At 42.9% G+C, this 13,251-nt stretch overlaps 1 protein-coding gene across 1 annotated transcript; it reads right to left on the bottom strand.

The window, feature by feature from the left end:
• Positions 1-43: 43 nt before the first annotated feature.
• Positions 44-12,963, bottom strand: LOC129868102 (adapter molecule crk-like). Its single transcript, XM_055941741.1, has 3 exons — positions 12,099-12,963; positions 10,347-10,951; positions 44-4,213 (listed from the first exon to the last, which is right to left on the bottom strand). The coding sequence occupies exons 1-3, from the start codon at positions 12,406-12,408 to the stop codon at positions 4,079-4,081; spliced, it is 1,050 nt and encodes a 349-aa protein (XP_055797716.1). The 5' UTR covers positions 12,409-12,963; the 3' UTR covers positions 44-4,078.
• Between the last annotated feature and the right edge of the window lie 288 nt (positions 12,964-13,251).

Below are 13,251 nucleotides of genomic sequence, written 5' to 3' on the forward strand. Positions count from 1 at the left end.
ATGACAAAGCAAACAGGTTTTTAGAAAAGTTAGCATTTTTAAAAAATATATATATATATATATATATAAGTATTCAGACCCTTTGCTATGAGACTCGAAATTGAGCTCAGGTGCATCCTGTTTCCATTGATCATCCTTTAGATGTTTCTACAACTTGATTGGAGTCCAATCAATTGAATTCACCAAAGGTGGACATGATTTGGAAAGGCACACCAGTCTATATAAAAGGTCCCACAGTTGACAGTGCATGTCAGAGCAAAAACCAAGCCATGAGGTCGAAGGAATTGTCCGTAGAGTGCCGAGACAGGATTGTATTATGGCACAGATCTGGCAAAGGGTACCCAAAATATTCTGCAGAATTGAAGGTCCCCAAGAACACAGTGGCTTCCATCATTCTTAAAAATGGAAGAAGTTTGTAACCACCAAGACTCTTCCAAGAGCTGGCCGACCAGCCAAACTGAGCAATCGGGGGAAAGGGGACTTGGTCAGGGAGGTGACCAAGAATCCAATGGTCACTGACAGAGCTCCAGAGTTCATCTGTGGAGATGGGAGAACCTTCCATCTCTGCAGCACTCCACCAATCAAGCCTTTATGGTAGAGTGGCCAGATGGAAGCCACTCCTCAGTAATGGGCACGACAGCCCACTTGGAGTTTGCCAAAAGGCACCTAAAGGACTCTCAAACCATGAGAAACAAGATTCTCTGGTCTGATGAAACCAAGATTGAACTCTTTGTCCTGAATGCCAAGTGTCGTGTCTGTAGGAAACCAGGCACCGCTCATCACCTGGCCAATACCATCCTTACGGTGAAGCATGGTGGTGGCAGCATTATGCAGTGGGGATTTTTTTTCAGCGACAAGGTCTGGGAGACTAGTCAGGATCGAGGGAAAGATGATCGGAGCAAAGTGCAGAGCGACCCAGAGCGCTCAGGACCTCAGACTCGGGTGAAGGTTCACCTTCCAATAGAACAACAACCATAAGCACACAGCCAAGACAATGCTGGAGTGGCTTCAGGCCAAGCCTCTGATGCCCTAGACTGGCCCAGCCAGCTTGAACCCGATCGAACATCTCTGGAGAGAACTGAAAATAGCTGTGCAGCGACGCTCTCCATCCAACCTGTCAGAGCTTGAGAGGATATGTGGAGAAGAATGGGAGAAACTCCCAATACAAATGTGCCAAGCTTGTAGCGTCATACCCAAGAAGACACGAGGCTGTAATCGCTGCCGAAGGTGCTTCAACAGGGTCTGAATACTTATGTAAATGTACGTTTTTTTAATATGTTTAATACATTTGCAAAAAAATATATTTTTGCCTTGTCATTATGGGGTATTGTGTGTAAATTAAGGAACAAACCCTGTAAATAATTTTAGAATAAGGCTGTAACATAACAATGTGGAAAAAGTGAAGGGGTCTGAATAGTCCACAGCACCCTTCCCAATCAATGTATTGACTTTATAAAACAATATTAAATGTTGTGCAATGGGGAACTGTCATGCAGTTTGTCACATTTTCAGTTTGAGTTTGTTACATTCATTCATTTGTGCAAGTCTTTCTTGGTCATTGCTAATTACAGAGAGCATAATTTCAAATTCACAAAACGCTTTGAAATATTCTTACACAGGGGCGACAAGGGCTGTTGGTTCTAGCAGTGACCCTGGTCTTGTTCAGTAGGGAGAAAACATTAAGACAGAGTGAAACTGGGAGGTACTACCTGAACTGGACCAATAAGAACACTGATCCCCCCCCCCCCATTGCAAAACATTTTGCTACATTGTACCCTACTGAACACAACACTGGTGCTTTCTGTAGAAGTCATAGTTCAATAATCCTCTTGCCATACTACTCCTCCCGTCACTGAACTCAGTTTATATCACAAACAGAGCATAAAACCATTAGACATTACTGTTCATTGTCTCATAATATATAAAATAAATAAAATGCTGCTGCAGTCACGCAAGTTATGCAGGTTGCCCTCAGTGTTTCTTTCAATAGAGCAACCATATTGTCTTTGTAAACTTTAACAAACATCTACATAGGGCTTGTTAATAGTCTAACGCTTACTTAGTATTATTAAAAAGCCTTGCAGCTTCATTAGACCTGGACTTGGAAGGGGGGGTTCTTACTCTCTTGTGAAACATGTGCACCTAGCAGGCTAATTCCCGGCACATATTTACAAAATACCACAGGATATAGTTGAGGGAGTAAGGAAAGTGTTTTTGCTAGCATTGCTCCTTGAAAAAAAAAAAAAAAAAACATTTCCACAAAAATACTGATGAACTGAGCATGGCACTTCAGATCACTTATTTTCATATTTCTGAGGGAAAAAAATCTATATAAATTAAAACAATTCAGACATGAGGTAGAGGACAAATAAACATGCTCTCCCTAAATGACAACAATTGGCCTAAAACGCTCCCATATGCCTACGATTGGTCCACACACCCACCCATGTTACTATGATTGGCCAGTGACTGTGTGCCTTTCACCCACAGTCCTTTAGCAATGTGGTGTCATCAGCATATGATGACACCACATGGCTTTGTGGCTTTGTGTGTCATAGCTGAGCCCAGAGGGTAGGTACTGGGTGAGGGTGACAGATTGGCACCAAGGGAGAGACTCTAGGGAAATTACTATGGTTGTGTTCAGGCGGGAGGAGATGCATTTTGAAACGGGGAGGTACTACCTGAACCTGTCCAATAAGAAACATTCATTATTGTTTTCTGTTACAAAAACTTTAAAAACACTTTCAACACTGTGCATTACCAAACTCAACCCAGACCTAACTCAGAGCTCCCAGTTGAAACGAAGCAGGCAGAAATTAATTTAGTACACCTAAAAACGTGTATGTACTGTGTTTGTTACAGTCCGCATGGGAGGGAAACGAGGGGAGAGACCAAAGGATTAACGCCGTGGCTTTGTGTTGATTGTGACAATATGAGGTTCTGAATCATTTTAAATATGTTGACACATTCCCCCTGCCAAAAAGGCCTTTGTATACACTAACACATTAACACTAACACAGCAGGTGTATCTAGTATCTTTGGCATGGGGGAGGCCGGGAGGAAATGGATCGGACCATCTTATAAATGAACGAGACAGGAGGAGGAGATCAAGAGGATGGGAAAGGAGGGGACCGGGGCAGACCAAAGTAAGAGGAGAGAGAGTTCAAATATATCCGCTTGGTATATAAATATACAAAGCCGTTGTCTGGCCATTGTATATCTCACAACAATGAGGTGGACTGAACAAAGGCCCCATACTTTAGTCCTAAGGAATGTCTCCACTTACTCCCCAGACAAGACACAGTCATCATAGCATTTCAGAATGTCAGTGATCACACAGGGCGGTGAAGGTCTTGATCATGCACAGGGTAAAAAAAACACACAAAAAACATTTAACATAATATTTAGTATGTAATGGTGTCATATGTCATAATATTTTCCACTTAATTTCAGTACAAAAAGAGTACTTGGGGGTTTGAAGCAGAGGGGCTTGGTTAGGGCCCCTGTGGTGGTTGTCCTGTGGTAACTTGTTCTATCTGTGGAGTGCAGCAATGGTCGTTTCAGTCGCAGTGAGCGTCTTTCTCCACAAGAGTGAGTCAATCAGGAGTCAGTATGGCCATTCTTCTCTTCGAGGTCCTAGATTCACTGTCCTGTACTACAAAAGGGTGATCCAGGAGTCTGAGAGAAGCCACATATACACCAGCGTCTGGGCATGTGTGTGTGTGTGTGTGTGCGGGCAAATGCGTGTGTATATGTGTAAAGGACGATTTCTTGCCAAACATGGGAGAGGGGGTGTAAACTCTGCTGTGTGTGTATTGTATCAGGACTTCAATACTGGGGTAGAAGTGTAAATTATATTCCGTATGTGTGTGTGAGTGAGAACTTCATCTAAATAAATTCTCTCTTACACACATTAGCAACAGCAGCGAATGAGTTGTAACTTCTGACCACTGCAGTCAGTAAATCATGTGTTATTATATGTGTTATCATGTGTTATTTTCAATCATAGGTGAAAATCACAGAGGACTGGATTGGACTTATGTGAAGTGAGGAGTGTGTCTGTAAGTATGTGTGTGTCTCAGCTCTCGTCCTCGGAGTGTTGATGGTCCAGCAGCCGGACATGCGTAAAGGGAAAGTGGTCGCACTCGCCCTTGCACTCGCCCTCCCACTGGCCGTTCACGTTGATCTTGGTCACTTTCACCATGTCTCCGACCTGCACAAAACACACACGTTAGACTATAGAGACAAATTAGATAGAAGCAAGACCTTCAGGGGTCTGCAACGTGTGGCTCTGGAGCCGCACAAGGCTCTTAAAAAGCCTCTATGGGGCTCAATGATGTTCAATAAATTGTTATTTAAAGCAGCCTAATCAATCAACTATAATAGTAGTAGAATGAATACATCAAATCAACTCTATTCACACTTGAAACACATTAAAATTATTTAGCCTAATTAGTTGGCTACAGCCCTTAGCCTGACGACTCACATTACATTCTTCCGCTGCTCTGTCATTCACTACATACTTTAGGTCGGCTACTGCAATCATTTAAGTCTTGTGGTTACAAGAGGGGCGTTGTACAAAACAAAGTAATCAGCGATTCGATTGTTTCTAACCAATCAGAGTATCAAAGCCTATGACACATTTTTAAACAGCCACTTTACCCACGTGTGTTCTGGCTCTGGCCCAACCCAATCTGACAGCCCTGAATCTGTTTGCATTCGGTGAAGGGTCGGGAGGTACACAGATCCAGACTCATTGCGGAGAAGAAACTAACGTCCGTGGGTGTTGTGCAGCGATTGGCCGGAGCAAGGACTCTGGATAGCCAGCCAATACAGCCCAATTCTGCTTTGTTTTGTTTGAGTTCCCGACCCCAGCCTTAGCCTGACAAGTAGGGCTGGGCATTTGAAATCATTTCACATTCAAATAAACAAAAATTGGGATAAACTTGGACACTTTGTTGCGCAGCCTGCACCACGGGAGAGACATTGCACGGGATGGGCAGGGGCCAATGGTGTGTGACAAGGGAGACCGAGGAAAAAGTAGCAACTGGCTCATGCTAGTTGACAAACTTGTAAATGCCACAGGTTATCTATCATCCCATCTGGCTGGGCCTGTCTTTACTGTATTCAATCTTATTTTTCTACTGTATGTTTGTTTTACTCCATGTGTAACTCTGTTGTTGTATGTGTCGAACTGCTTTGCTTTATCTTGGCCAGGTCGCAATTGTAAATGAGAACTTGTTCTCAACTTGCCTACCTGGTTAAATAAAGGTGAAATAAAAAAAATCAAGGTAAAGAAGCTAGCTAAGATTGCCAGATATTAGCTAGCCAGCTTGTTAGCTATGCCAGTTGAGGCTATTTTGCTGCGCTCCCCGTCCTCGTCTACACTAGAGGTCGACCGATTAATCGAAATGGCCGATTAATTAGGGCCGATTTCAAGTTTTCATAACAATCGGAAATCAGACATTTTTGACACCGATTTTGCAGATTTTTAAAATTATTATAATTTTTTGTACAGCTTTATTTAACTTCTCTGGGATATGTGGGACGGTAGCGTCCCACTTGGCCAAAAGCCAGAAAAAATGTAGCGCGCCAAATTCAAATATATTACTATAAAAATTAATCACACATGAAATCACACATGAAAGACACCAAATTAAAGCTACACATGTTGTGAATCCAGCCAACATGTCTGATTTCAAAAATAATTTATGACGAAAGCACACCAAATGATTACGTTAGCTCAGTATATAGCCACAGAAAAAAACAGCCATTTTCCCAGCAAAAGATAGCCACAAAAGGCAGAAATAAAGATAAAATTAATCACTGATCTTCATCAGATGACACACATATGACATCATGTTACATAATACATTTATGTTTTGTTCGATAATGTGCATATTTATATCCACAAATCTCAGTTTACATTGGCGCCATGTTCAGAAATGCCTCCAAAATATCCAGAGAAATTGCAGAGAGCCACGTCAAATAACAGAAATACTCATCATAAACTTTGATGAAAGATACATGTTTTACATAGAATTAAAGATACACTTGTTCTTAATGCAACCGCTGTGTCAGATTTTTACTTTACGTAAAAAGCACACCATGCAATAATCTGAGACGGCACTCAAAAATAACAACATTTCTCCGCCATGTTGGAGTCAACAGAAATACGAAATTACATCATAAATATTCCCTTACCTTTGATCATCTTCATCAGAATGCACTCCCAGGAATCCTAGTTCCACAATAAATCGTTGTTTTGTTCGATAATGTCCATTACTTATGTCTAAGTAGCTACTTTTGCTAGCATGTTTAGTGCACATGTCCAAACGCTCGCGCAGATGCAGGAGAACTCGGACGAAAACTTAAAGTTATATAACAGGTCGAATAAACTGGTCAAACTAAGTAGAGAATCAATCTTCAGGATGTTGTTATCATATATCCAATAACATTCCAACCGGAGCATTCCTTCGTGTCTGTAGAAGTTATGGAACGCAAGGCGATATCATGAGGAAAGCGCATGACCAGGAACTGGCAATCTGCCAGACCACTGACTCATTCCCCTCTCATCCAGCCCCACAACACAGAATAAGCTTCATTCCACGTTCCATAGACTGTTGACATCTAGTGGAAGGCGTAGGAAGTGCAAACAGATCCATATCTTACAGGGAATTTAATAGGTGATGAGTTGAACGTTGACCAGTCTCAGAATTCTCATTTCCTGTTTGGATATTTTTCTCAGGTTTTTGCCTGCCATATGAGTTATGTTATACTCACAGACATCATTCAAACAGTTTTAGAAACTTCAGAGTGTTTTATATCCAATAGTAATAATAATATGCATATATTAGCATCTGGGACAGAGTTGGAGGCAGTTCACTATGGGTACGCAATTAATCCAAAAGTGAAAATACTGCCCCCTATATCAAATAAGTTAACTAGGCTAGTCAGTTAAGAACACATTCTTATTTTCAATGACGGCCGAGGAACGGTGGGTTAACTGCCTTGTTCAGGGGCAGAACAACAGATTTTTACATTGTCAGCTCAGGGATTCAATCTTGCAACCTTACGGTTAACTAGTCCAACGCTCTAACCACCTGCCTCATGAGAAGCTACACATGTTGTGAATCCAGCCAACATGTCTGATTTACGCAAATGCAGTAAGAAGCCAAGGTAAGTTACTAGCTAGCATTAAACGTATCTTATAAAAAATCAATCAATCAATCATAATCACTAGTTATAACTACACATGGTTGATGATATTACCAGTTTATCTAGCGTGTCCGGCATATAATCGATGCAGTGTGCATTCGCGAAAAAGGACTGTCGTTGCTCCAACGTGTACCTAACCATAAACATCAATGACTTTCTTAAAATCAATACACAGAAGTATTTATATTTAAACCTGCAATATTAACCAGGTGAAATTGTGTCACTTCTCTTGCGTTCATTGCACGCAGAGTCAGGGTATATGCAACAGTTTGGGCCGCCTGGCTCATTGCGAACTAATTTGCCAGAATTTTACGTAATTATGACATAACATTGAAGGTTGTGCAATGTAACAGGAATATTTAGACTGATGGATGCCACCCATTAGATAAAATACGGAACGGTTCCGTATTTCACTGAAAGAATAAATGTTTTGTTTTCGAGATGATACTTTCCGGATTCGACCATATTAATGACCTAAGGCTCGTATTTCTGTGTGTTATTATGTTATAATTAAGTCTATGATTTGATAGAGCAGGCTGACTGAGCGATGGTGGGCACCAGCAGGCCCGTAAGCATTCATTCAAACAGAACCTTCGTGCGTTTTGCCAGCAGCTCTGTGTTTATGAATTCAAGCCTATCAACTCCCGAGATGAGGCTGGTGTAACCGACGTGAAATGGCTAGCTAGTTAGCAGGGTGCGCGCTAATAGCGTTTCAAACGTCACTGGCTCTGAGACTTGGAGTAGTTGTTCCCCTTGCTCTGCATGGGTAACGCTGCTTCGAGGGTGGCTGTTGTCGATGTGTTCCTGGTTCGAGCCCAGGTAGCAGCGAGGAGAGGGATGGAAGCTATACTGTTACACTGGCAATACTAAAGTGCCTATAAAAACATCCAATAGTCAAAGGTATATGAAATACAAATCGTATAGAGAGAAATAGTCCTATAATTCCTATAAACTACAACCTAAAACTTCTTACCTGGGAATATTGAAGACTCATGTTAAAAGGAACCACCAGCTTTCACATGTTCTCATGTTCTGAGCAAGGAACTTAAACGTTAGCTTTCTTACATGGCACATATTGCACTTTTTCTTTCTTCTCCAACACTTTGTTTTTGCATTATTTAAACCAAATTGAACATGTTTCATTATTTATTTGAGGCCAAATTGATTTTTATTGATGTATTATATTAAGTTAAAATAAGTGTTCATTCTGTATTGTAATTGTCATTATTACGAATAAAAAAATATCAGCCGATTAATCGGTATCGGCTTTTTTTGGTCCTCCAATAATCGGTATCGCCGTTGAAAAATCATAATCGGTCGACCTCTAGTCTACACCAACTCCATTCATTAAACAGCAGCCTACCTTTTGGTTGCTCGTTGTAACCATTTAGCTAACTTAATTCCATTTTTTAAATTTGCATTGATTTGAGACCTCCCACTTCACAGCCTCTGACTGTAGTGCCAACAACAACAAACCTGTGTAGGCTATAAGTATTTTTATTATGGGTCACACGTCATAAAACTCCATTCAAAGTTTGTTTTATTAGATTAAGAATTTCAAATATCATGGCATATCCTTGTGTGTAACAACGTCAGAAATTATGATTTAATTGAGACAAACTTATCATTGTTAATAGGCCTGTGATTTCCCCCCCCCCCCCTCAAATAAATACTCACAATATTCTAATACTAACATGCCCATCCATACTGACAAGCACAGTAGCCAAACTCTTTATTTCGTTTCGCTAACCCAGGCCAGGGTTGGGGTTGCTTCCATTTCAAATACACTCATGAACAGTTGCAATTGGAAATCAATGTGAACTACCGGTATGTCCACCGACTGACCAATATTGGTATGGAATTACCCGAACCCTGATTGACTCACAGCCTGTAAGGGAATTGACCCGAAGCCCTGATCTACACAGCAGCACAGTCCTACTAAGCCTTTACCTTGGGATACACACTCCACGCCCATTCCCCATCATTCACTATAATCTCTGTTGCTTCACTTTCTAATGTGCAAATTTCTTCTTTTTTTAAATGGCCCGAAATGGCACCCTGGCCTATTCCTTAGATGGTGCACAACTTTTGACCAAAAGCAGTGCACTAAATAGGGAATAGGGTGCCATTTGGGACAAAACCCATGTTCCTCTCATGACATACAGTTATACCTGCAGGTGTGGTACTCAAAGGAACGCTCTTCATCAACACTGACAAATTGGACTCTTAAGCTGCAAGCTATGAACTGCGAGGCAACCTTTGTTCGGGCATTGCCATTTCTACTGTACGACTCGCAACCTTCAAACACCTTCTAATCTTAAAATGGATAGTTCTACAAAACTACATATTTATGTGGAACTGAACTATACCTTTAATAGGTATTTAATAGGCATTTGTTGTCTCATTTTGGCCGTTTGTTTCTCTACTTAATTATACAAGGGGAGTAGAAGAGCACGAAAAGTGTAGTCTTTGGTATAGGGGGGGGATGAAGGTGAGAGAAATAGAAAGCGAGAGGGTGCACTTCATCTCTAATCTGTATTTGATAACCAGGACAGTGACCTCTCTGACACCAGCCAGCCTCAGAGCAGCGGAGGGAGAGAGCGACTATTCTTGTGTATTTTATTCATCGTGTTACTATTTTTTAACTGCATTGTTGGGAAGGGCTCGTAAGCAAGTATTTCATGGCCCGTTCTGAAGGTTGGGCCCAGGCGTGTTGACAAAGGGCTGAGCATACTAGCCCGACTCCCCTAGAGGCAGATAGGGCAGCTGGGGCACCGCTCCGTCCATAGTACTGCCATCACTATTATTTTGATATTTTTTTTTACTTTGCATCATTGTATTTAGCGCATGTGACAGTACTAGCTCTCCTCTCGGTCTGCTTTTCTCTATATGCATGAACCCATTATACATGTCATTGTGTGTGTGGTGTGTGGTGTGTGGTGTGTGTGTGTGTAAGCATGCAAGTGTGCCTGCCCACATGTGTATGGATGGTTGTGTATACTTACAGGAAAGAGTAAGCAATTACAGCAGCTGCACCCTGGCAGAGAGAACATATAGGGGACATGAAACAGAAAAGAGGGAGAGAGTGCCATGGGGCACAGAGGAAGGCGAAGGGGGTGAACCAATACCTCCAAGGCGAGGGCCGTCCTGTCGTAGGCATTGGGCACCCTTTTCTGAATGGCGCGGGCATAGACGGGCCCGTTCTGCAGGTTGGGCAGGGGAGTGTTGACCATGGGCTGGGCATACTGGCCTGGCTCTCCCAGAGGCGGGGGATGCTGGGGCGCTGCTCCATCCGTAGTGCTGCCCCCAACACCCGCCGGCCCTCCCGCACCGTCGGGCCCCCCCACCACCGAGGTGGGCGAGGCGGGCCGGTACTTTTCCACATAGGGTACGGGGATCATGCCGGCGCGGCACTCCTGGTTAGCCGCGTTCCACCACTGCTCCTCATGCTTCTCCAGCACACGCAGCACGTCACCCTTGCGGAAGGGCAGGTCCTCCTCGTCGTTGCCGGGGAAGTCGAAGATGGCGCAAACAAACTCTGCCTCCTGCGGGGCGCTGCCCGATGCAGTGGGAGGGGCGGTGGCGGCACAGCTCACAAAGCTAGTGTACGTGGCCTTGCTGATGGGCTCGATCAGCGTGGTGGTGTCCAGGTAGTGGATCTTGTAGAACTCCAGAAGGATGGGCAGGCCGTCAAACTCCTGGTCCCCGATGCGGAACCGCGGAGGGGCCAAACCTGGATGGCGAGAGGATGACAGTTTTATTTTTTAAATCCTCCTGGAACCCTGAGGCTACTGAAACTGAAAGTGCCTCAGCTGAGCTTTCTTCTGACAATCGAGTCCTAACAAAACAATTAGGCTTAAGCCAAGGACTTAGCTGAAATAGTCTGTTTAAGCCTCCCATGACTTCACATACAGCATGTATACATTCCCTGTCACAACTTTTGCAAGTTTATTAAGAAAAACAATCTGTTCCAGAAGATTTGGCCTACTCATTCGATAGTTTTCAATTCAATTTGACAGCTTAGCTAATGGTCACACACTTGCAAAGCCTGCAAGGTAGGACATGTATGGTGACATTTCCAAAAGGAAGTAGCCTAAACAAATAAAAAAGTACTGAGCCTGTGTGTGTGTGTGTGTGTGTGTGTGTGTGTGTGTGTGTGTGTGTGTGTGTGTGTGTGTGTAATTAAAACAGGGCAGGACCACATGCATTCCACACACACCATTCGGGAAACAGTCATCCTCCAATTGTGACAGCATGTCCATTCATTCATAGGATCAGCCCAATCCGACCACTCACTGTCTACCTGGCTCTTACTAAAGACAAAGTACCTAAAGCCTCCAGCTGACAAAACTAAACAAAGACCTTTAAAACCCCACCATTACTACAGTTACAAAAACCACAGCCAGTTATGTGTAGCTAGGTAAACACTACCAAATCCCTAAATAAATACTATTTCCAAATCTTGGTGACTGTTCAAATTAGAGTTCATTATCGAGCCCAGACCACGACCATAAGTTAATTGACAAACTACACAATGACTGTCAAGTAGTTAACACAACTAGGGGGTTGCTTGTTTCTGTGCATAGCCATAGTTTGCCTTCTGTTCCAACAGCTAGCTTCAGTCCGACCTTAACAAGAATGATAACTAACTACTGATGCTAAGTGTTCATAGTGTAATACAGTTTTCAAACGTATACTCAATTTTGTTTAGCAAACTAACATTAGCTATGTCTGGTGTAGCCAGCTTCCGGCCAACTAAATTATCTTAAACGTAGTTATGTACCGCTAACTAGTGCCCGCTAGAACTGGGTCAGTGGCGTTTTCCCACGTTAACTAGTTTACTACGTTAGCGAGCTAGTATGACAGCTATCTAATCTTACCTGATCCAGATTGCCGGTTGTTGCTGATGCTGTTGATTATATAATGTGATACTTTTGAGTTCTCTGAGACGGATAGCACGTAGTCCCCGGGACTGGTAATAGAGTCCCTGACGAGAAACACGCCATGTCTCTGACCCTGCAAGAGGAAAACCGCCTCCTGTCGGCTCAACCTTCCCCAGTACCAGCTAGCACGATCCTCCGCATCAAAATTCCCGGCCATGACTGCAAATCCTCTCCGAGGCCTTCCCCTTGCCTCTCCCTGTCCACAGCTAGGATCCAACTCATACAACTTTGTTTCACAGTAGAACATGCTCCGGGAAAAGACACGGCATCGATACCGCTTTAAACCGTTAGATTTATATAAATGTAACCGACTCCCACAAAACAATACTGACCCTTCCCCCTCCCCCTTAAGAATTAATTGTTGCAACCAGAACTATGTAATTTATTTATCAAGGCGTTTTAAAAGAAATCTCTGAAGTAATTTGCAACGTGAAACTCAGGGGCTGAAACGGCGGATCTTGGTGTAAAGGTTGACTTCATCCCCAAGGATTTAACTGGGTGTAGCTAGTCACGATGGGGCATGTCCGCTGGAGGCTGCCAATGAGGTATGGAATGTCATGATGGGCATCACATCCATCCATTTTGAGAAGGTCGAGAAATGTTGATCAGTCAAAGGTTCACATGCTCTGACTTAAACTCAGCTGGCTGCTTGTTAAATATTACAATACCAGGTTATTTCGCATGGACCGCAATATGTTGTTATTGATAAGTAACTAATAAGAAGAAGAATATGCTGTTTCAACAATTTGACACTAGATGTCATTCAAATGGCACTCCTAAACTCCAAGGTAGGTGTGGTGAGAACTCGTTCCGGTGGAATACGAAGATACGAGCGCTTATTTGAAAGAGCGCTCCGTAAGCCACGCCCCAGTGGGTAGAGCTAGACATGCTGTACTGGATCACGTTTTAATACGACTAAAAGGCTCTCAATTTACAGTGGGTCCGCCATGGTTCTGTGTATCTTAGTTATGCTGACATATTTGCAGTTAATTTTGTCTGACGTAATAAGTAAAACAGGAAAACAATGATCGAGTCACAGACAGTTCGCAGTAGAACATAACAGAGAAGGGCATCGTTTACTGCTTAAATT

Source organism: Salvelinus fontinalis, chromosome 13 (assembly GCF_029448725.1).
Source record: "Salvelinus fontinalis isolate EN_2023a chromosome 13, ASM2944872v1, whole genome shotgun sequence".
In the NCBI taxonomy this organism is placed as follows: Eukaryota; Metazoa; Chordata; class Actinopteri; order Salmoniformes; family Salmonidae; genus Salvelinus; species Salvelinus fontinalis.